Raw genomic sequence first — 26,124 nt, 5'->3', positions numbered from 1 at the left:
TCTAGTAATCTTTAAGACCTCGATTAAGTTGTTCAGGTGTGTTTAATTGTGGTTGAAGTTGAAATCTGCTGCAATTTATAGCCCATTTTCGAGATGTTTTCGGTCGATCCACTGGCGATCCCTCCATCAGCGATCAACTATACCATCTTCGCCAGGGGTCTCGATCCATCAATGATTATGCTCTCCAATTCCGCACCCTAGCAGCTGCTAGTGGCTGGAACGAACGCTCTCTGCTTACCACATATCGCCAAGGGTTAGAACCCAGGTTCCGCTTGCAATTAGCCGCCTACGATGATTCCTATGGTTTGGAACAGCTCATCCAACACTCGATAAGATGTGCTAACCGTATGCAGTCATGTTTTGAAGAGCAGCCCCAATTAACCTGTTGCACTCCATTCACTCACCAGTCAGCCTCAGTTAACCCTCCAGAACCAGCTAACGAACCCATGCAAACTGATTTCATGCATCTATCCTTCTCCGAACGGCAGAGAAGAATCCGACTAGGGTTATTGCCTGTATTGTGGAGCTGAGGGGCACATTACCGCCGCTTGTCCAGTTCGGCCACCACGAGTTTTGGTGAGTGCTATTAACCCAGCCAGCCAAAACATGAAACCCCTGTCTGCCACTGTGAGGCTTACTGTCTCCGACGTCTCTCTTCCAGTCCTTGCCCTCCTCGACTTGGGTTCTGCTGGGAACTTCATCTCTGGGGACCTCTGCCGCCAGCTCCGTATCCCGACTGCCCCAAATGAAACCTCTTACCAGGTCCACTCGGTAACTGGAAAACCACTCATTCGAGGGAATGTCAGACTCAAGGCGGGACCTGTTAAAATAAGAGTTGGTGTACTACACAAAGAAATAATCCATCAACTGGTTCTGGAGGGAGCTAAGATTGACATCGTGCTGGGGCGGCCCTGGTTTGTGCAGCATGAACCACAATTTTCCTGGCGCTCGGGTGAAGTCCTGAAGTGGGGCAAGCCATGTTTTCCCGACTGTTTTCCAGACTTACCTCATCCTCTGCCTCACTCTGCCAACCACCTGTCTCTAAACTCCACTTCCATCGAGAGCCCGATTGAGAAACAATCCATTAACATTCCTGCCTGTTATGCCCCCTTCAGAGATGTATTTTGCCCGAAGAAAGCCGCCCAATTACCACCTCATCGGCCACCTCATCGGAGGAGTACATCGAGGAGGCTTTAAAGCAAGGCTACATCCGACCTTCTACGTCCCCTGCTGCTTCGAGTTTCTTCTTTGTGGCCAAAAAGGACGGAGGCTTGTGGCCTTGCATTGACTACCGGGCACTCAATGACATCACTGTGAAATTCCGCTATCCCCATCCTCTCATCCCAGCGGCCTTAGAACATCTTCACGGAGCCACTATCTTCACCAAGTAGGACCTCTGCAGCGCTTATAACCTCATCCGAATGTGTGAGGGGGGCCAGTGGAAGACAGCTTTTGTGACACCTACCGGCCACTCCTATGTACTCTGAGAGTATCTCCATCGGTTCGTCCTTGTCTACATTGACGATATCCTCATCTACTCTCGGAGTATGGCCGAACATCGCCACCACATTGCGGAGGTCCTGCAACGCCTGAGAGATTTCCACCTCTTCCTCAAAGCAGAAAAGTGTTCATTCCACCAATCCTCAGTGCAGTTCCTTGGATACTACATCGATAGTAGTGGCATCCGTATGGACGAGGGGAAGGTTGAAGCCATCAAGAACTGGCCGATTCCTACCACCATCAAGGAACTTCAACGATTCCTGGGATTCTCTAATTTCTATCGAAGATTCATTCAAGACTACAGTAACATCGCCAACCCGCTCACCAATCTGTTACGTAACAAGCCCAAGTCTCTGTCCTGGTCACCGACCGCAGCTGAAGCCTTCAACAGGTTAAAAGAAGCCTTCATCAGTGCTCCTATCCTTATTCATCCAGATCCCCAGAAACCATTCGTTGTGGAAGTTGATGCATCCACCTCTGGAGTAGGAACCGTCCTTTCTCAGCAGCAGGGGAACCCAACCAAACTCCATCCATGTGCCTTCTTTTCACGTAAGCTCAGCCCGGCGGAAAGAAATTATGACATCGTAAATAAAGAACTTCTGGCCATTAAACTAGCCTTGGAAGAGTGAAGGCATTGGCTGGAAGGTGCGCAACATCCATTCAAGGTACTCACAGATCACAAGAACTTACAATATCTACGTTACGCCAAGAGGCTCAACCCACGCCAGGCTCGATGGGCACTTTTCTTCACTCACTTCAACTTCTCTATCTCCTACCGTCCTGGACCCAAGAACATCAAAGCCGAAAGGCTATCCCGTATTTACACTCCCCACGAGAGTGAAGAAAAACCAGAACCCATCCTTCCAGCCAAGATCATTGTCAGCCCCATCCAATGGAATCCCGACTCAGATAAATCCGCCAATGCCTCCACGGCCACTCCGCCGGGCTGTCCACCTGGCTTACAATATGTCACCAGATCTCAACGCACATCCCTCATTCACTCGGCACATTCATCTCTGGGCACTGGCCACCCGGGGGCCAACAGCACCCTCTCGCTGCTGAAAGACCGCTACTGGTGGCCCAACATGGCCAGGGACATGAGAAGGTTCGACCAGGGTTGCGCTGACTGCGCCATCTCCAAAAGGCCATGCCATCTACTAGCAGGCAAACTCCTTCCGCTGCCCGTTCCTAATCGTCCATAGTCGCACCTAGGAGAGGACTTCATCACGGACCTGCCAGCTTCGGATGGTAATACCTGCATATTAGTGGTTATTGACCGCTTCTCCAAATCCTGCCGACTACTCCCCCTTAAAGACCTACCCACTGTGATGGAAACAGCCAAACTTATGTTTAACCATATCTTCAGGTATTATGGTATTCTAGAGGACATTGTTTCGGACCGAGGAGCTCAGTTTATTTCGCGAGTATGGAACGCTTTCTTCTCCCTCCTAGGTGTGACCATAAGCCTCTCATCCAGATACCACCCTCAGACGAACGGACAGACGGAAAGGAAGATCCAGGAGATTGGACGCTTCCTGCGAACCTTCTTCCATGACCACCAGGAATCTTGGAACCATTTATTGGCTGGGCCGAGTACGCCCAAAACTCCCTGCATCAGCCTTCCACTGGACTCACTCCCTTCCAGTGTGTACTCGGTTACCAGCCACCCCTGTTCCCCTGGTCAGGGGAACCCTCGTACATACCATCCGTCGACTATTGGTTCCGAGAGAGCGAGAGGGTCTGGGACGGCGCTCAACATCAACTCCAGTGAGCAGTGCACAGGCACAAGATGACAGCCGACCTTCGGCGATCCGAATCGCCCCAATACCAACCTGGACAGAAGGTCTTCGGCCCTCTGGAGCGGGCCGTGGAGAGGGGGGTAATGTTACAGATCGGCCAGGCTCTCAGGACAACCAATCACAGCGCACACCCTCACCAGAATACTAATTTAACGCACATGCACGTCATTCAGACCTCACAGCACTCAATGTCCGGTCTCGTTTACACGATAAGTGGACTCTCTATTGCTTACCAGCTACTTACCTACAACTTACCTGCTTGAAGATTACTTAGCCCTTTTCTCCTTGTCTGTGCCTGATCCTCTGTTCCTCGTCGTCATCCCTCGTCTGCGATCTCCAGCCTGCTTCTCACAAGATCCGTCAGGAGTGAGGTGTGTGTATCATCAGTCTCCACGAGTTCCTGTTAAATATATTTAATCTATTAATCTCCAGTTATTCATCGTCTGGACGCAATACTCACCTGCCTCTCCCCGTACTCTGCATCACAGTCATTAAACTCATTCTATTAATATCTTATACCTTGTGTGAGTCTGCTTCCTTAATAATATTAGAGAAAAACATTTATTTCATAATGATATTTCCCCCCATTTTAAATTTATATTATCCAATAAAGTTTTTTGTGAATTTTTTTAAATAAAATATCAAAAGGATTAACAATGCAGATTAATTTTCACAGCCGCCTTTAATCACATTTACCAAGGGTGCCGAAAATTAATCATTGCATTGTTAATCCTTTGGAATTTTGGTATCGTGACAACCCTAATGACGTTTATGTTCCCTCCTATATAGACAAACAAAAGAAAACAGATGTCATGGAGCTGGCTTTTTTTTCAGAAAAGAAAAAAAAAACACTTATAGACAAGACATGCTCTTGTAACAGTAATGATACTCTTAAGAGGGTGTTAGGAAGCTGTTTACGATGTCATACCGCTGTGTGAGACTACAAGTGTCTGGTATGAAAAAAAGAGTCAAATGGCAAAGTATTCTAGACACACTTTTTTTAACGTTTTATTGCTTCACCAGTCTCATACTGATTAATTTTTACATATCTTTGCACATTGTGTACATTGCAATATTATCAGATTCATTGGAATGTGTATATGGTGCCCAATTTTTTGAAAGAGAAAAAAATATTTGTTTTTGAATGTATTTTATTGCAGAAAATATGTTATTTGGGAATGTGCTCCACAGCTCAAAGGTACTATTAGCAAAGCTGAAGTCAATGAGGATGTTGTCTGATTGCCATCGGCCACAGCCAGGCCTCCAGATGTTTCTCAGCAGCTTTGGGAGCTTCAGACTGTCGTGAGACCCCAAGTGTCTGCTAATGAACGTTCTTTAGTTCAGCTGAAATGTGTTCAGGTTGATGAGCAGCATTTTCATCCTAAAGTCCTAAAGCTATCAGACTATCTGCCTCGGAAGTGCACAAACAAAGTTTCTTTTTACCAAACCTGTTGCTGAAGCACTTCAAATTGTTTGGCTAAAACTGTGTTTTTCAAACGAACAAAACAATTTTTTTTTCCTAAGAAAAACATTATCTGGCTTTATCCAGAAGTTTTAAGAAAAAGTGTCATTCCATCTGAAGCTCTGGTTGTAACTGTTCACAATGTAGCTCTTCACATCACTGTTGACAGTGGAACAGATGGCGCTAGATTCCCTTAACACCCCGCATTTATTACCAAATGCATGACATAAACTGTCTGGAGGCGTTGACATCATATCGCCTGTCGCAGTGTCTTGCTTATTTCCAAACATCATGCAATGATTTATTTTCGCTGTCACACATCTGTGAGTATTTTACCATGACATTAATCAAGATTATTATCTTCACATCCCCAGCCAGATATGGGATGACCCGATGGCTGACCCTCAGCGATTCACTGTCATGTATGTTTGTATACTGACCCTAGGAGTGAGGTTTATGCCTGATCTCAGTTGTATAAAGTTTCTGTCAAAACCTTGTTGAGTTTGGGGCTACTTATTTATTTTATTTTATTTTATTTTGTTAAGATCTTGGTCACTTCTTTTTTTCATCTTTTCATTTTCAATAAACTCTCAAATTAATTCAAACGAACTCTAAGGTTCTGTTTACACCCAGTAATGAAATCTGTTGCGGTTGATCCAAGTGACTATATACGCATCATTTCAAAGAAGCTTTACAAAAAGTTCTACTGTGCTGTACTAGTTATACAGTACTGTGTTACTAGTATAGTACCGTCTATAGACCTTGTGTGTCAGAGACACAAGTGCGCAGCCACCTTTGGAATTTTGTCTTTGAACTTCTGTTTTTGTGGTAGATCTGTAATATCGCTGCTGAAGAGTAATTAGCTAAAGTAGATTTACTTCTACTTTACAAAATTTACAGATTTGTAGATTTACAAAAGGGATCATGAACGTTGTGATGTTTGAATTAGATGTCATAACAAATGTCAATAGCCCGGGAAGATTTTAAAACGAGCGGTTAATTCATAAATTTTTACGAACTTACCTTCACGCTGTAGAAATACAACCAGAAGACAACGAGCGCAGGGCTAAAAGGGGGCTGGGCTACATAAGTTCTATAATGCTTTAATGCATAACATTAAAGCATTACAGACATATTAAGATTTGCCCTTTTAGGGCCAGACAATATATAATAATTCTGTAAATGGTTAAATGTAATTCAGAGATTGGTTTTGTTCTAAGTGAGAGTCAGCAGTCTTTAATTAAATGATGATTGGTTTGACCATTGCTAGTCACGTTTCCTAGCAGATGTATTATTACAATGAACTAGTTGTAATACAGCTTACATAATCTTATATAACACAATATCACTTCTTCCAGTGGTGTTTGTGGTCGGACCACAAGGAGATCCACAAGTACCTTGTGTCAGGAATATCACATGTTGGAAAAATAGCACCGGACTCGCAAGTAATTAAATGGAAACTATTGTCTAAACTGCATGTCAAGCTTTTCATGAATAATATTAGAGGAATGAAGTGATTGGCAACAAGTTTTGGGTCCACCCTACATCAATTATATAATAATAACTGACTATGCAGTTTTGTCTGAGCTGAATTGGGAAGGAATGGATTAATCTTTTATCATGTGCCATGAGGGGAGGAAATGGGAAACATTTAAACATCTGGATTGTTTTCATTCACTGCACTGTGGAATAACTTTTTTTTTCTGCCTCTGAAATCGTGGATTCCCAGAGAAAGTTCATTGTATGCAGACTATTTCATCAAACCAAAGTCAAAGCTGAACACACCAGTGCTCTATTACAGTGCAGTTTTGACATATTGTGACCACTAATGCTGGTCAGCCTACCCATAATATAGTCCATATGATGGTCAACTACTGCTACTAATCAACATATCATATACTGTAAACTTAAGTGCTTTCTTCTAGCTGTGGCAGCTCTGGTTCTGGTGCAGACATGGACATGAAATTTGTATTTTGACTGTCTTTTTTGTTGGTGTCGTCATAGTTCTCCAGCCTTATTTTACACGGTGGTTGCAGAAAGTACGCAGTTCTTATAAAACTAGCCAGTTATTAAATGAGACGTAAGTACCTTGGACAAAACAACAATTAAAAAAAAAAAAGATTCCAGATTATTTCAGACATCCCCAAATATTAGACAATCCACCCAAACTGTGCAGTACATGCCTAAAACCCTATTCCTTTAAGTCAAGTCAAGTCACCTTTTGTTATGGTATTGTGGTTGTAGCAAGGAGCGCACGACGAGGAGTAGGAAAAAATGAGTATTTTTATTCAGCTTTAACACACATTACATTTACAAACTTAACTAACTTAAGATCTGACAAAAGACAAGGGGAGAACTCAGGACTTATAAAGGGATCGACCAAACAAGGAAACAAGATAATTAATTAAACACAGGTGATGAGAATGAATGATTAACTAAACTAGGACATGAACTAAAGAGGACAACTGGAGACAAAACCAAATAAGGGCAAAACGGAACTAAATGGAAACCAGACCGTGACAGATATCCGTGACAGGGCGGGCGCCCTGGAGGATGGAGCAGGGCCAGGACAGGGAGGAGACAAGGGAAGCCTCCAGGGCAGGTCAGGAGACTCGGGGGACCATGGCGGGACTGGAGACTCGGGAGGCCATGGCGGGACTGGAGACTCTGGAGGCCATGGCGGGACTGGAGACTCTGGAGGCCATGGCGGGACTGGAGACTCTTGGGGGCGCTCAGGCAGCGCGGAGCTGGGCGGAACCAGCGGAGACGCAGGAGAGCTGGAGGGAACGGAACAGGCACTGGAGGGCACTTGCGAGGAGCAGGCACTGGAGGGCACTTGCGAGTCTCAGACGGGCTTGCCATATTCTCAGGCAGCAGGCTTGCCATATTCTCCGCGAACGGCAGCGGGCTTGGGTTGGCCGCGAACGGCGGCGGGCTTGAATTCCCCGTAAACGGCGGGCTTTGCACGGGCGGCGGAATCTTCATCGACGCGGGCGGAATCATCATCGCCTCGGACGGCGGAAACATCATTGCCGCGGGCGGAACCATCATCGCCTCGGACGGCGGAATCATCATCGCCTCGGGCGGAACAATCATCGCCTCGGATGGCGGAATCTTCATCGCCGCGGGTGGAACCATCATCGCCTCGGACGGCGGAATCATCTTCGCGGGCGGCGGGTTGGTTCTGGATCGGGGCTGGACACTCTCATTGGGGCAAATTACCATCGCTCCGTGGACCTCCCAGACACCACCGGAGGATCCCTTCCCTCCAGCTGAGTCCGGTGGTGTCTGGGAGGTCCACGGAGCGATGGTAATTTGCCCCGATCCAGAACAAGGAGTTCAGCGCGGCATCGTCAAACCCTGTCCAAACTGCGAGTCCGCTGAACTCCCTCGCAAATTCGATTAGCGGCAGATCTCGGTGGGCCAGGGCAGAGAGGCGATCCGCAAACTCCATCCTGTCTTGGTCAGGTCTTCTGTTACGGAATATGGGTTGTAGCAAGGAGCGCACGACGAGGAGTAGGAAAAAAGGAGTATTTTTATTCAGCTTTAACACACATTGCATTTACAAACTTAACTAACTTAAGATCTGACAAAAGACAAGGGGAGAACTCAGGACTTATAAAGGGATCAACCAAACAAGGAAACAAGATAATTAATTAAACACAGGTGATGAGAATGAATGATTAACTAAACTAGGACAGGAACTAAAGAGGACAACTGGAGACAAAACCAAATAAGGGCAAAACGGAACTAAATGGAAACCAGACCGTGACACCTTTATTTTATATAGCGGTTTTAACAATACAGATTGTGTCAAAGCACTTAACAGTATCAAATTGGAGGATAGAGTGTCAGTAATGGATAATAATAAGATTAAACACTCAATTTTCAGTTAAGGCATTTCATTATTGATTTCAGAGATGTCATTGTCTAGCTCAGTTTAGTTTAAATAGTATCTGCAAAATCAAATTGACGATAATCACTAGAAATTAAGTGTCAAGTCTTTAAAGAACAATAGTGTAATAACTAGGGAAAGGCGTGCAGATTATTTTACAAAATTCAAAAGAATAATTATTTGCTTAAAAGGGTTTGATATTTTCTACTTCTGTCTTCTTTTCTAAAACTAAATTAACTTAAGTTAATGGTGTAATTATTTTTTTAAGGAATCATGGGCTTGTCAGTTGACAACTTCCGTCAGTCCTTAAATTCAGATGTGTTTTCTTCGAGTTGTCTGTTGTAGGAGTGATAACATGCCGACATTCATTCAGCCGAATAATGTTGTTTTTTTCCTCTAACTGAGTTGACCCGAGGGGACATAGGTGTCCTCTCTTTAAAACACCATCTGTGAGTGAGGAGACCTCACAGTCACAACCTCACAGTGTCCCCGTGTATGACATGGATTTATGATTGGATCAGGATTGGAGGTGGCGGAACAAACAGCTGAACATTAGTTGTTGGACTGTAATACCAATGCAAAGTTCTGTTTGTGGTGTATTAGAATGGGCTGATGATAGAAAAGTCAGTTTGTGTGTTTCTGTGCAAAAAGTGCTAAAGAAACAAGGTTTTGTCAGAAACATTGCAAAATGTTGGATGCCCCTCATACTTAATATTAAACTCCCTGTTTACTTTTTGTTGGCTTCATACATTTAAAAAATATTGGATCCCACTTTATATTAAGTGGCCTTAAATACTATATACTTACATGTAAATTAATAATATGATACAATGCACTTAATGTGTACATACGTGTTTTTACATTGTACTTATATATATTTTTTTAAATTACCTGCGTGTAATTACATCTGTAATTCATTTCTGTAAATGCATTGTACATTGTGCTTATGTTTGATGTAAGTTCATAGTAATTAAGTCCACTTAATATAAAGTGAGTCCAAATATAAAAATAAAAAATAGAGCTGGTCTTGAATCACTTGACATATTTCTTGCCCCAATAGTACTGTCCTGAGACACTTTTAATGCAATGTACCAGATGCCTTCCTGCTTGCTACTTCTAGAAACCACATGGTAGCTTGCACAAAGAAATTTTCTCTAGACTGACCTCTTCCTCATATTCAGCTGTCCTTTCATTTAATGCCAACTGACCTGAACAGGTAATTGCGTTCTGTCTCGAACTAATCGAGCATGTAATGTTCTGTTTTTCTGTTCCAGACTTTATAGCTTCTCAGAGAGAACTGATTGTGCTACCAAAGCAACCCTCAAAAAATAAAACATAATTTGCCCATTGTATTTAACTACAGATTGCACATTGCACATTATTGGCATGCTAAATTATTTTATACCATACAGCAAATATGGACAATATCTTCATTCCACACCTCTGCCACACAACAACATGCAGTTTTAATTATTATATTTATTGAATTAAGTCAAACATTTACAAGAACAGCAGTCAGCAAGAAGATTTATGTAATACATTTTAATAATACAAACATACTGTTCAAGTTTAAAGTAACATTCTTGAGTTAAATTAAATTAAATACATCAATTAAATGAAATAAATTAGTTGGTGGAAAAGCATCTTTGATGAGCTACAGAGAGAAACTAGTAGCCATACAACACAGGCATTCGACCAGCACGGGTCGGCAGGGTTAGCCAAAAGCAGCTAATGTAGTATAATGTTTTTATGGCTTAAATGGTTTTGAAAATACTCTTTATTTGAACCAAAAGCAGAACCATGCACTGTGTTTTTGATTAACATCAGGAATGAGATTTATTGGCATGGGAAAACTAGGTCCATGTCAGGAAAGACTGGCTTGTCTTGAAATGTGTTTACATATGTGCTTTCACCTTACCCTTACTCTTAAAAGTGTACATTACATTTCAGGATACTTGGTGTTGACAGGTGAAGACATTTCATAATGTTGCAGTTTGCCATTGCAAAATAAACTGAGGAAATAATAATACAATATGGCAAGCCCTTTGTAGTGCTTTAATATCCCTAAGATAACTCATTTCAGGCTTTTACAAAGAAAAGCAAATATATTAATGTAACTTGGAATCTCATCTAAGAGAGGTCAAACCCCATATGTTCTTAGAACCTCTGTCTGCAAGCTCTTCAGTTAGGTTTTGAGTTTCTGAATTACAAATTATGAAATTATGTAAATATTTATTTCATGTGGTGTTGTCTCGCTTGTCAAGAACCAAACTCTTCTGTTCCATAATGGCTTCATGATTGTGGTTCCAGTTTTTAATGAGTTGCAGATCTGCAAACAATTTTGATTGGTTTCTTTGGTTATAAAAGAGTATTTCTGGACTTCAGTTTGTATATGTTACAGAGCCGATGAGACGTATAAGACGTGCGGATCCATTTGCAAGGCTTTTATTTAGAGACGTGGTCATAAACACAGACAGGGTCGAACAACATTAAACAAGTATGGCATAGGCAAGACAAAGAATAATCCTAGGGCAAGCGTTGGTCAGTGATCGGCGAACGATATCCAGAGGGCTTGAGAAGAGGGGTAGTCCGATAACCTGAGCAATAATCCAAACGAGGTATGAGCAGAGTCCGAATGGCGAGACAAGGGTTAATCCAAGATACCCGGGCAGGAATCAGGAAATGAGGCTATAAACAAAATAAACTAAACTAAGACTTAGAAAACATGGAAGGGCTCCGTAATGTAGCTATCACTAGGAGAGCGATAAACGCTAGACAATACTGGAACTAAACAAACACAGAATGGCTCGGTAAAGCAGCTACCACTATGAGAGTGATAAATGCAGAACAATACTCAGAGCTAAACATAAACACAGAATGGCTCGGTAAGGCAGCTAACACTTGGAGAGTGCTACTGTCAGAATGACGTAGTTCTGCACAGACCGCTCCCGCGATAGTTGATTGACAAGACCGTCTTACCTTAGACCCGCCCTGAGTGAGCTGAGAGCTGTCTGCCTCCGGTGTAGGGGAAGACAAGATGTCTCCAGTTAAGCGATTGAGGTGTTCTGTTGTTGGATGTAATAATGAACATAATAATAATAATAAGTAACATAGCAGTCGTCATTTACTCCCTGGGCCGCTGAAGACGCAGAGGATTAACGTTACTTTCGTTTTGAAGGCAATTCGCCGATCCCCGATCTGCCTATGTCTATGTTTGCGCAAATCATTCGTGATCCAGCTTCATCTACAGAAGAAGTGAAGTGACATTCAGCCAAGTATGGTGACCCATACTCGGAATTTGTGCTCTGCATTTAACCCATCCATCGTGCACACACACAGCAGTGAACACACACACACCGTGAACTAGGGGTGTGCTCAAAATATCGATTCTTAGATACATACCGATATAATAAAAAAAGATACAGTATCGATATTCTAGCCCTTAGTATCGATACTCCGCCCAGCCATTAGGGGGCGCAGCGGCGCCCGCGAGTTTCAAAAAAACTCATGGAAAATGTTAAAGCAAGATGTAGCATTTAAAGGTGCCATAGAATGAAAAACTGTCTTTACCCTGGCATATTTAAATAACAGTTCTGTACATGGAAATGACATACAGTGAGCCTCAAACACCATAGTTTCCTCCTTCATATGTAAATCTCGTGATTAAAAAAGACCACTGAAAAACAGGCGAATCAGAACATAACACCGAACCATCAGAAGCTCTGCAGGTATTGTAAATAAACAAGCGCGGACAACAGCGAAAATAACACAATAAATGTTATGTTCCAGGCCGTGCAGGGGTGTGAAGTGCAGGGATGGGTTGGTGTCTGTATTCAGAAAGGCACAGAAAGCAAATAACGCGAGCCACTAAAGGGACATGGTTAGCTCCTTGCTAGCGGTAGCCTGTTACAGTACATAAGATTTCACTCTCAGTAAGGAGAGATGAGGATGATGGCGAATGACTTACAGATCCTGAGCACCACTGACAAGCATCTGATCTTGTGAAATGTGTGGTAAGTACTGTTGCTCCATAATGTAAACATAGTTTGTGTGATCGCGTCTCTTGAAAGGGAAACTATAACGCGATCGATGGATCATTCAAAAGCAGTTTCAGTGCCTCGCATATTAATAATGGCTCCCTGATGCCCGCGTTTTATATACAGTATAATTACCCGACGATATAACTGCGAGAGAAAGTATTTAAATATATATTTTCCTCCCTGTGCTTCCTTCTTGCTGATGAGCCGTACTGTGGAACAGCCAATCAGAGCAGAGCTCATTAATGACCCTGCCAAATAAGCCAATAACAGACCGTTTCATTCTAGGGAGAAATCCTAGGGTTGTAAATGGACATGTAAAATCGTTTCTGGAGATTTTTTGCCCTTACCTAAGCCACATACCTTCTGTGTAGATATCAGAGAACAATTTAAAATACTGTATCAATGCATTCTATGGCACCTTTAAGTGATTTCATAGTGAAATATGTTATGGCAGTACATGGTGTCACAAAAAAGAATTATAAGAAGATTTAATAAGAAGTTAAGAATAATAAGAAGAAGATTTTGTGCTTGTGTGAGCTCAGACTGTACCCTTGGAAAGTTAAATGTTGACTTGTGGTAATTTCCAGATTAATACAATTTGTGTACAATTAATCAGAGCACTTAAAGTTGCAAATATTTAAGCAAAATGCACTTTGTTATAATGCACTTTTGTCTTCATTAAATTGAAGAAAAATGCAGAGTTGTGTTTGTTGAGTAAATGTGTTCAGCATTAACTAATTGGCTCTGGCCCATGTATTTTTATCGAATCGTATCGAATCGTGTCACATTGTATCAAATCGTATCGAGACAGCTCTGTATCGAGGTACGTATCAAATCGTGACCTGTGTATCGAGGTATGTATCATATCGCCAGGTTCTCCAAGGTATACAGCCCTACCGTGAACACACACCCGGAGCAGTGGGCAGTCATTTATGTTGCGGCGTCCGGGGAGCAGTTGGGGGTTCGGTGCCTTGCTCAAGGGCACCTCAGTCGTGGTATCGAGGGTGGAGAGAGCGCTGTACCCCCACCTACAATCCCTGCCAGCCCGAGACTCGAACCCGCAACCTTCGGATCACGAGTCCAACTCTCTAACCATTAGGCCACGACTTCCCCGAAGTGAGTATAAGGGTTTTTTGCAAGTCACCTTTCCTAATAACGTGCTAGCCACATTAACTTACTGTTAACAGTACTGCTCGTCACCCCACGGAAGAGAGGGGGCGGGGTCAGCAGAGCTCATTAGCATTTAAAGAAACATGGACTAGAATGGCTTACCAAAAACAGAGCTGCTTTTTACATGGTAAAAAAGGTGTTTTTTACTAGGACTGGTCCGATTACCATTTTTTGAGCTTCGAAGCTTCGGTAGTAATCAACACCGAATATTTGAAGCTTCGGAGGGAGGGGCTGAACATATTCTTCTCTCTAATAAAGGCAGCAATCGCTGTGTGACATTTTTATTATGTCGAGAACCGTTCATCCAGTTGACTTCACGCCTGGTGGGTGTGTTGCTGCGGACCCAAGGGAGTGCAGTGTCACATTTTGGTGCAATATGGACACACGACACGTTCAGAAATAATAAACCTTTAGTAAACTACAGAACAGCGCTAGCCGGAAGCAGCGCGCCTCACACGTGCTCGTTTATATGCTCAGAGAACGGACACTGCACTAGTGATACAAAACACACAGGTCTGTTAAGAGCAATGCTTTTAATAAGGTAGCCTAACGTTTTTCTAACAAACAGATCAATCAATCAATAATAATTTTATTCCGGTCCTCACAGACAAATATTCACAAAAATAATTCAAATTTAAATTTGCCTTGTTTGTAAATGAATATGCGGTAAAATTAACTGTACAAAGGACCGAGTTCTTACTGGAACTTTCAAAATAACTTTATTAAAAATGAAGTTCATTCACTCTTTTCTAATGTCAGGATCAGAAGGAAGGCAATGCAAAGACTGTTTTTCCACAACTTGACACTGCACAGTGACTTTTTGTGTTTGGAGCCATCTTTATCATTGGTTTCTGCATAGACCTGCACATTCACCTCTCTCGTAAACACTGCATGCGCGAATCTGTGGGTGGGGCTAAACAGGCAGAGATGTTGAGCAGGTGTTGATCATCTTCTGCGGAGGAGGTGTTTAGCCACACTATAACATCATAGATTAGAACATTCCACGAGCTGTTGTTTTGGCAGACTGGCTTCAATATAAGCTGTTCTTAAACTAACAAGAAAGTTTAAATCAGTGCATATTACTAATCAAAAATGAAATTTTGATATATTTACGGTAAGAAATTTGCTAAATATCTTCATGGAACATGATCTTTACTTAATATCCTAATGATTTTTGGCATAAAAGAAAAATTGATCATTTTGACCCATACAATGTATTTTTGGCTATTGTTACAAATATGCCCCAGCGACTTAAGACTGGTTTTGTTGTCCAGGGTCACATATGTCAAAAGATCAAGGGAATTTTGGTTTCTCAGTTTATGACCCCTTTAAAGGGCAGAAGCTATAGCTTACATGAACAAAAATCACAAACATGTCAAATAAACAATTGAATAGCTTTATATGCAGATTTATTCTTTAATGTGTAATATATTTTCCAAACAGATTATGAAAACTTAAAAGATTTGTGAAAAAAACAGCAGTGATTTTATTAGTTATTTTCAATGCTTTTGATGTACTCTCATTATATAAAGAACTTTAAAGGGGTCATTGGATGCAAGTCGATATGATTCTTTAGGGTCTTAATGAAAAGTCTATACCATACTAATACTCTATAACTTTGGTTAAAATTTCTCAGTGGTCATCTAAAAAAAACACCCTTATTACCTTGTTAAAAACAGCTTTGTTCACAGCGACCCATTTCGGTGCATATCTCTTTAAATGCTAAAATCTTTAAAATCCTCTCTTCTGGGGTGAGCCGTTCTCATGACTGCAAACTTTAACCGCATTGCTAACTAGCACATTATTAGGAAAGGTGATTTGCAAAGATTCATAAAAAACCTTATACTCACTTCTTTTGTAGGAATGATTTGCACGAACTAAGACGCATTTAGGTAGATCGGGGGAGCATTCCCTTCAAAAACAAATGTAATCCACTGCGTCTGGCTGACTCTTGACCGCTCACTCATGGTGGGTCTGTGCTAAAACACCAGTGTCAATCAACAATCGTGGGAGGGGCCTTGGCCTGTGTGATGTCACTCTGCCAAGAATCTGTTAATGGCATAATCTGAGATCTCATAATTTATTGGGATTTAAACAAAAACAAAAAACAACACTGGATGGATTTTTATCATTATAGGGTGGTTGTGTACACACACTGCCAAGACACATTTCAGTTCAAACAACATGTAAAATTGTTAATTGTTAAAATAAATATATAGTCTCTTCACAGGAAAGACTTGGTGCCCCCCTCCCCTCCAAAAGGAAGTATATTGGTATGGGCTATCCAATTGGCTTATTGGATATCTGCAAAAGTCCAATATTGTGCATCTCTACTAGAAAACAATACTAAAACACAATGAAAGTTTAAGAGACAAAGGACTGTCTTTTAAGTTTATTTTAGCAGAGTATTATTTCAGCAGAGTTATTTCAGCATTAATTCAGCAGAGTTGAATCGCTGGAGCCATTAGCGCAATGGCAGCAGCAAGAGAATACAGATTATAAATTTGTCAAACAAAACTCTCTGCAGTGTATCAAATCCTCTAGTTCTTTGGAAGTGCTCATTGTAGCTGCCTGGAAACTTGTAAACATGACTTTGTTTTCTGGCAAATATAACACACCACCAGATTTCCAAACCATTACTAAATGCATTCAGGTAGTTTTTAGTCTTTTTTTCTCTCTCTCTCTCTTCTGTTTGAAATCCCTTTTGTTCAAGCTTTTATTTGTGCCTTTGTGTATTTCTCTAGCAAATCAATTATTTTCTATTGTGACCGTGACATGTTTAAACTGGCAACACCAATACTTACTTTCTAGCTTGTTTTTTTTTTTTTGCTCTTTCCCACTTTCCCCGCTGAGTGTCAGAACATTTATTTTGAGCTCACCTAGCAAGTATGTTGCCCCCAAGGGCTTTTAAAAAGCAGGAAAGAGACAGCAACTGTAATGGCTTATGGGCAGAGGTGCAGATGTTCCATTCAGTGTTCTCTGTCGGTCATTGCATATGCTACTGACGTGGAAAGGTTGCTGGGAAGGGGCGTTTTTGTAGCCAGTGATAAACAGAGATGAGCACAAGTACTCAAAAGTAGCACCAATGTTTAATTGTAAACTCACAATATTTCAAACTAGGGCTGTCAAATCAAATTAATTATGTAATATGCAAATAATGACCATGTATCATCAGTGAAAGAATCGTGACCTCTGTTTTAAGCAAAGAAAAAAAGCATTCTCAGTTAAACCAGAATTGTGCAGCTCTGTTGGTTACTGAGATTACTGTACCATTTCTGTACATTTCACATTTTATCTGGCCCCGCAAAAAAAAGCAAAACCAATCGATACCTAACTTGGTGGTTCATCACTCTGAAATTGTAAGGGCTTTCTCCAAAATCCTTAAATTGTAATCTACAAAAGTTGTAATCTTTTATTTCCATTTCCGGCATGAAAATGACTTTCTGAAAACCTACTTCTTTAAACTCATCTTTGGCTGTTCACCAGTCTTCACCAAACTGTGTACAAAGCAGCTATAGGCTATGCTGGCTAAAAGTTTCCAAAATATGCTGATATGTAGAAGCATTGCAAAGTTATGTTAGCAAACTAAATTGTCTGCCATCACACATTTTAACGAATGGATCTATATCTGCCGAATGCAAACTCCTTAAAACACTTGGACAACAGGGCGTTCAGATGATGCACAATACAGAAATATGTACACCCAAAAAGTACTCATTTGATTATTCTGTCAAGTATTCAGGGGGGTTATTTTATCATAAATGCTGTTGCTTTTTGTGTTGTTGGTAACATCAGTGGTTTTGGAATGTGTTAGAAATAGTATTGTTTTATTAATTGGTTTTGTATGATTTTATTTATTTTTTAATTATGGCAGCATTTGGGATTCCCTTACCCCTGTAAAAGCAAATGTATTGGCAAGTCTGGCAGTCATAGAAAACTTCAGACTGACATTACACAAGTGTTTCCAGATGGGAAGTTTTTAATCGGTCATTAGAAGGATCATAAATGTAAAATATCTGACAGGCCATTTATTGTGCAAATTTACTGGCTAATTGCTCATCTGCATGGAGATTCTACAGTTTTTTTGTAATAAACTTGTGTACAATGCATTTTAATGCTCATTTTCAGAAAATAGTATAGCATGGATGAACTTCAGAGTCTTATTTTAGACTCTACAAATACCACAAGGTCTCTGAATGAGTCTATACTTCATAGAGTCGGATAGTCATACATTTTATGACTGTAAACTGACAGTCATACAAGTACATGTTGTTTTGGGCTCATGATGTTTTTGGTTGTAGCTAATCTCAATTTCTATGATCATATTTGCAGTATTACAGATTTAGAGCACGCACTAAAACATTGCATTCTTTCATTTTAGCATCAATAATAAGCTCCAGCAGCCAGAGGCAGCATCAGGAGTGTTGGAGTATGCCATGAAGCACTTTGGAGAACTGGTAAGAGCTTTCATCCCTCATTAATCTGTGCGCCATCTATTATGCATTGACTTCATATGATGAGGTGAATCTCACATCTGTCAAGAAAGGTCTTGGTCACATATCACCTTAAAAGGGTCATATGATGCGATTTTATGTTTTCCTTTGTCTTTGGAGTGTTACAAGCTGTTTGTGCATATATAAGATCTGTAAAGTTGCAAAGATTAAAGTCTCAAACCCAAAGCGATATTCTTTATAAAAGTTAAGACTCTGCCATGCTCTCCTAAAATGGCTCATTCAAACACGCCCCCACATGTCTATGTCACGGTGTGGGAAGATTTGCATAACACCAACCAAACTGTTGTTGGCAGCACCATATCGTGGAGATGCTGTTTCGTTGTGAATGCGAAAGCACTTTGTTTGGCCTTCCAAATGAGTACACAACTAGAAATCAGTAGTTACGTTATATTTACAACACTGTTCCAGAACAGTACAACGCAAATATTTGACTGTTTCCTGATCCTGGGAGAGAGTAGCCTACAATGTGAACACTATGAATGGCTGTGATGTGAACAATATAAAGTGGTGCAATTCCAACGTCACAAGGACAGTCTGGTGCAGTGTAGAGTAGTGCTTGTTTGGCGTTTCTACGATCACAAATGCAGGCGCGATGCAACATATTAAAAGACCGTATGAATCAGAATCAGAATGAGCTTTATTGCCAGGTATGTTTACACATACGAGGAATTTGTTTTAGTGGCAGAAGCTCCACAGTGCAACAGAATGACAGCGACAAGACAGGACACAAATAATAAAAAGAATAATATACAAATATACAAAATAGACAATGTACAAAATAGCGAAAAAACACAATATATAATATAGACAATTATGTATGTACAGTTATGATATGTGCAAATTTGAAATGTAAATAAGTAAGTGTGTTAAATAAATAATGTATTATAGTTGTGTGTTCCGCGTTTATTGTTGAGTGTTCATGAGATGGATTGCCTGAGGGAAGAAACTGTTCCTGTGTCTGGTCGTTCTGGTGCTCAGAGCTCTGTAGCGTCGACCAGACCGTAACAGTTCAAAGAGGGAGTGTGCTGGATGTGAGGGGTCCTGAGTGATTTTGCCAGCCCTTTTGTTCACTCTGGATAAGTACAGTTCTTGGAGAGTGAGGAGGGTTGTACCAATGATTCTCTCAGCAGTCCGGACTACCCTCCGTAGTCTTCTGAGGTCAGATTTGGTAGCTGAGCTGAACCAGACAGTTATTGAAGTGCACCACCTTTACACCACCTTTCGTTGATGTAAAAGCACGTCCCGTCGCCGCACGATTTTTCCGTTGGTCTGCTCTAAACAGCTGAAAGCCCGGCAGACTCAACGTGCTGTCCGGAATGGCGTTGTTCAGCCAGGTTTCAGTGAAGCACAGAGCAGCCGAGTCTGCACGTCCTGAAGCGTTTGATCAGCGCCGCAGCTCCGCCAACTACAACGTTCAGCAAAACGTTGGAATAATCGAAATCCGGTAAAAGATTTTGTGGTGTGTTCAAATGTTCAGCAGTAAAACTGATCGTGTTTGAGAAACAAAAAACAGGAAAAACAGTACAAACACTGGAGAACTAAGCACTGTGGCTGCCATGCTCGGCGCCATCTTAGCTGGTAATGAGTTATTATAATCAGCGATTATGTCCTCACTGAATGCAACAAATGCCTCGTTTATAGTGGGTTTTATTGTTTTAGTCTCGACGCGCCGGGAAACGGCATCACAACCTGGTAAGGGGCGTAACATTTCTGTCACACACTTGAGGTATTCGGCCAATCACAACGCACTGGATAGCTGGCCAATCAGAGCACGCCTCGCTTCTCAGAGCGATGTGCTTTGTAAAAATTGGTGCGTTTTAGAAAAGCAGGGCATAGAGGAGCAGCAATAATGTACAGTATGTGGAAAATAATGTGTTTTTGAACCTCGAACCATGTAAACACATTGCATTACACCAAATACACAAAATAATATTCTTTTTAGCAACATCATATGACCCCTTTAAAAATATTGTAAATGTTTTTTGTTTGTTTTATTTTGATGAGAATTGGGGGCAAATATGCTTGATTGTAATAAAAATAGTATCCGTTGCCTTGTTTCATCTGAAGTTAATGTTGTATTAGCTAAATATATCTTTTGTAAGCATTTATGTAACATTTAAAACTTTTTGTTTGTTTTTTCATGTTTCAAAATGTTGAAATGTTTTGATGCTTCATACACAGTACTCCTATCCTCCAAGTGCCTCCTGCTGTCCAGACAGACAGTTCAGATGTAATCACTTAGCCATGTCTATTGCGTAACTCCACAGACTTTCTTTATTAACACTTGACTATTAATTGCTCCAACATGTAGTTGTGGAGCTCTTAGTTTTTGTTGTTGTTGTTGTTGTTTCAAGGCTGGACTAGGGAGTCATATTTGTCAAGATATAATGGTCTTTTTTTAAGCATTTCACAAAAAATGAACTAATATATGGATGATTCACACTGGTGGACTAGACTATATATATATATTTTTTTTAGAATCACTATGAAATTTAGTCTCTGAGAAAAAGTGGTACTTTTATTTACAAAGGATACATTAAATATATTTTTAAAAAATCTGTACAGTTTCTATACACAAGTTAGAACAGTACAGTTACGTTTTGGTCAATTTAAAGCCAAAATCATACTTGCCAGTGTACAGTTATGGAGTCAGAATAGTATCAAAACTAATACTTGCTCAAAATATGTGCACATGTGTAAACAAATTAACATTCACAAAAAGGAATTAACATTTATCTTACAAATTCTCATGTATGTGTGTGTTTTGAGACTTTCCTTTATTCATGTGTAGGCCCATTATAGGCAATCAGATTTCAGCTTATCAATCAGCCAGTCATAACTTACTGAGAGCGCATCACAGCGGGCACATCAGATGACAGACGCACACACACAAATGCTAGTGTCACTATATTAGTGAGGACATCTCATAGACTTCCTTTCTTTTTTCTTATATCAGGTTAATTGTATTTTCTATCGCTTAACCCAACCACTGACCCTAAACACTAGATTTCAAATAGCTAATACAAACATGATTTGACTGATGTATATACCTTTAACTAGTGATGTCTGGTTCACTAGTCAGTGCTCAACAGGTTTCACTATTGTATATTAGTGGGGACATTTTGGACCTCACAAGTATGGTCAAACCTGTACACTCACACAAATACAAAAGTAAGTCGGTTCACACACGTTGTTTTGTTTCTGTTGTAGCCTTACAAAACTTATTGGACCCAAATGACATACAAATGTTGTATGCTGTATGAAAAATTAGGATTTTAAGTTCTCATTTATCAAAAGAGCCTGCTTTTAAAAAAAAATCAGTTTCTTTAAATTATGAAATATTACTTGAAGTGTTATTTCAACTGTTGCTGAGCCATCCATTACTCTGGCAGATGCTCACATTGGGCTCGCTGCCAATTTTCAAATAAACTGTTTATGAAAATAAACTGCTATGCCCTCCCATTAAATGTTGGAATAACAGTTGGAGCTATCCATACTCGGCTGTCTGTGTTCCAGATGTGAATGTGATTGTGTGAGATTGAAAATCCCAATTTTTGAGTGCCGAGACGAGTTTGTGGTTTACTTAATTTACAAATGAAGCAAGCACTTTTAACCCCCTCCCTAATAGAAAAAAATCAATGACATCAGTAATATCATTTTAATTATTTCCATCATCCTTGTATGTTTTTCTTCCACTACAGGAGATCCAAGCCACCTGGTATGAGAAACTTCATGAGTGGGAAGATGCTCTGGTCGCCTATGATAAAAAAATCGACATGAACAAAGATGATCCGGAGCTTATTCTGGGTTGCATGAGATGTCTGGAAGCACTAGGCGAATGGTATGCATACATATAATAACTTGTCAATTTCTGAAAGTGGGCAAACTAATTCTTTATTTTTTATTTTTTATTTGGTTCTTTTTTTATATTTTTCAATTTATGCATTAAGTTTCAGGAAAAATTTATACTCCTTTTTTTCCAATGTAGTTTCCAAGTCCAGTAGTGAGAGGAAAATGGTTACTATTTACTGATTAATTTTTGAGTCAGGTTTACATTTTTGCCAAATGTAAGGTTTAGAACCTTGCATTATTTAAATTTTATTTGTTTAATCGAATGCATGTTTCCCACAAGCTGTGAAATATTCAAAGGAAAATGAACTGCAAAACATTACACCATGGAAAGTCATTTCTCCTGTGAAATATATTCCTCTCAGTGCGGGGTCACACAACAAGGAGAGATCTAGAGAGTAAAAGCAGAGATTGGTTGCGTTTGTGTGCTCACACTATCCCTTTGTGCCCTCATGGAATCTGACAGTGCTGTCATTTGACATATTTTTCTCTACTTTTGAAAGGAAAATCTTACTGATTTCTGTAATAGTCATTTACTGGGAAGGATGAGGAAGAGTTTGTGTGGGAGAATGATTGGCATGAGGGGTGACTTCCCGGATTTGTTGCAGTCAGCGAAACCAGTAATAGGACACAACTAGATGGTCAAAGTGGAAACAGGAAATATAGGGATATCAATGAAAATAGTTCAGTCTAATTTAAAAAATGACAATTTTGCTCAATACTTGAGTGTGCTTTTCTGCTGCCTATAAAAATATAATGCTTTTGGCTTGGCAACATACTAACAGCTGTTGGAATCAGTGGTGAGCTGAGCTTCTTGTGCGTTTCACACGAGTTACGATATTTGCTGCCTATAGAGAGCATTCCAGATTACTCTCTTATGAAGATCCATTATCATGCTGCCTTAGAATGTAAGAATGCAGCAGACAAGAATTTTTGTTTTTTAATTAAAGGTCTGTCATCAATCAGGAGATTTTGTCAAGGGATTTGGAGCAAAATTAAAAGAAATTTATTTTTCTTTTAAGTCAATTCTTTCAAAAAGTTGATGCTTCAAATAGTTCATAATGGCATTGCAAAAGAAGTTCATATGAAGCAAGCAGTTTAATCCCTGAAGAGACACAATCACTTTATATAATGAAAAATATTTTAGTCTTTAGATTCACATATAAACAATGCACATACTGTACATAGAGAAAGAACATCCAATATTGTAAACACAAGCTTAAACATTCTTTGTTGACGTGCAAGAACCAGTGCAGTTAAAAATAATAATAATTGCTTATATTCATCATATCTTTTTATGAATGTGTCTCTTGAGAGTTGGATTGAACTGGTCAGTTCATATGAATTTCTTTATGAACTTTTTGAAGTGTCAAATTTTTGGTAGAATAGACAACTTTCAGTAGAAATCTCTCAAGCTTCGTTTAATTGTGTTTCGGAGATGAACGAAAGTCTGATGGGACAGACAAAGACTGAAGGTGTGGCCAATTAATAAATAAATCACATAAAGAAAAAAGATACATTGAATATATTGAATTTTAGCTTTTAACTTTTAGTTTCATTAAAATGTCCGTCATGGACAGCTATTACTGTTTGACAGTCAGAAAAACAATAGGAAGGTGTCAGTCCACATTTCAACTTGTTTCTGGGAAAACTTTTCTCAGTCCCACAGACCAAAGGGACCATCCAGAACCAGTGACAGATGCAGAAGAAAGTGTCATGGTATGAGGGTGCATCAGTGCAAACGTCATGGGTGACTGGCATGTGTGCGAAGTAACATTGACATTCAAGGCATATATTGGGATTGTACAGAGACATATAATGTCATCAAGATGATGTCTTTCAAGGGAAAGTCCATGGTTATTAGATCAAGGCAATGGCAGGAGTCATTCTGCATGTGCTACAACAGCGTGGTTTCGTAGACACGGAGGATGTGCCTGACTGGCCTGCCATCAGTCCAGGTCTGTCTCCTATTGAAAATGTATGGCCCATTATGAAAAGGAGAATCAGACAAGGATGACCACGTACTGTTAAGCAGCTGAAGTCTTGTATCAAGTTTTGTATCCCAACTTTTATTGGAGTGTGTTGCAGCCATCAAAATCAAAATTTGTTTATACTTACAAAATACAATTAATTTGGTGAGTGAAAATCTTTTCTTTGCACTTTTGTCAAGTAAAGGTTAAAGAGAATTAACAAATCACAGATTTTCAATTTTATTGCATTTTACAAAACATCCCAGCATTTTCTGATTTTGGGTTGTATTATATGGCCCCACATATTGCTGTCGTTTTATTGTAATTCAGCATTATAGGACATTCTGTACTGTAAACGAAGCTCTTGTATGTTAGGTTTAAAGCATTGCTCTAGCGTAATTACCCATAAGTATCTGGAACGCTAAACATGTATAACATGCGACGCTATGTTATGTGTTTTTTTGGGGGGGGTCAAATTTCCATGTGACATTCCATTCCAGTGAGTGATTGACTGTTCCCGTGTAAAGGTACCGGAGCCCTTTTTCCTGTCTCGCTGTTAATGTACGTCTTTGTGTTTTAGGCCTGTCTGCAGGCTGGAACCTTGTATTTTGCAAGGCCCCATAAGTAATGTTTTTCCAGATGGCTGGGAAAGCTCTTCATTTGTTCCAGATTCCCCGTGCCATCTCCTGAAACCCATTTGAGCAGCGTCTCACAGGGCTAATCGCGGGGCCCCTTTTTTCACAACCCCCAGCAAAGGGTCCATTTCTTTTAAAGGTGCACCATTCCAAGATGCGATATGATGTCATGGCTTTTTTCAGTTTATCACAGCCAGAGCTGTGGCAAGGGGCTTTTTGGTGAAAAGTTTCCGGCATGGACACAGACAGAAGCTCTCGCTGACGTTGCACATTTTTACAACACGTTTGGTCTTTATGAACTGTAAGAGATCTTGTGCTTTGCCAGAGACAATCAAACCCTTTTTAGTTGTATATTTAATCATTTTCATGTTGTATCTCTTTAATATACAGGTGTGACAAATTCGATTAATTAGACATGATTTGACACACCTGTCAATGCAAAAAAAGAGAAAGAGAGGTGACCAAAAATCTGAAAATCATTCTGGTTGAGCTTCAGTGAAGTTTCAGCAATCACTGATCTGGGCTTTATGGCAGAGTGGCCAGGCTTTCCTTTCTTCAGTGAAGATGCAGAAAGACCTGCTTGGAATTAAGCTTGGAAAAAGCACCTTAAAGGCTGGCAGACTTTGAAAAACAAGGTTGTCTGGTCTGATTAACCTCAATTCCAAGTGTCATGTTTGGAGGAAACCAGAGGCGACTCTCACTGGTGAAGCAGGGTGGTGGTAGCATCATACTGTGGTCATGTTTTAGGGGCTGTGGCCAGGGGTCAGGGTTGAGTGAAAGCGAAGTACATCATAATATAGTGATATCCTAAATGAAAATCTTGTCCAAAGTGCTCAGGACCTCAGACTGAGCCAAAGGTTCACCCTCCAGCAGGACCTTAAGCAACAACTACTGTATGTTGTAACCAGAGTTGGGTATAACACGTTACTCTGTAACTTTTCCTGGTAACACAGTAAAATAATGTTACATTTTAAATTTATGTAAGATTACAGTTACTTATGTCAATAAAAATTACGTTACTTAAGTTACAAATGCAGTGTAAAAAAAACAAAAAGAAGTAAAAATCATGTTTTGCGCGTCAGTATGCCCATTAATAAATCACCAGGGAATGCGAGATAAAATGAGAGTCCTACAACATTTAGATGCAATGAAAGGTTGCCTATCATATTTCAAAATGTTGCACTCAACATATTTTAGTCTGGCATTATAGTTTGGGAAAAGTTCAACAAGTGAATGTGTACACGTTTATGTCACAGTAACACTAATAAAGTAAAAAATAAATGACTCATC

At 40.3% G+C, this 26,124-nt stretch overlaps 1 protein-coding gene across 1 annotated transcript in view; it reads left to right on the top strand.

Moving 5' to 3' along the window:
- LOC306848233 (serine/threonine-protein kinase mTOR-like) overlaps positions 1 to 26,124 on the top strand; it is a 115,731-nt gene that overhangs the window by 44,919 nt on the left and 44,688 nt on the right. The window contains exons 29-30 of the mRNA XM_079382652.1: positions 18,248 to 18,323; positions 22,082 to 22,221. Of these exons, the coding sequence (XP_079238778.1) occupies positions 18,248 to 18,323; positions 22,082 to 22,221 (216 nt within the window). The remainder of the gene's footprint in view (positions 1 to 18,247; positions 18,324 to 22,081; positions 22,222 to 26,124) is intronic.

Source organism: Barbus barbus (assembly GCF_936440315.1).
Source record: "Barbus barbus genome assembly, chromosome: 28".
Classification (NCBI taxonomy): Eukaryota; Metazoa; Chordata; class Actinopteri; order Cypriniformes; family Cyprinidae; genus Barbus; species Barbus barbus.
Note: the sequence above shows the minus strand (reverse complement) of the source record. Positions and strands in the feature narration are given on the sequence as shown.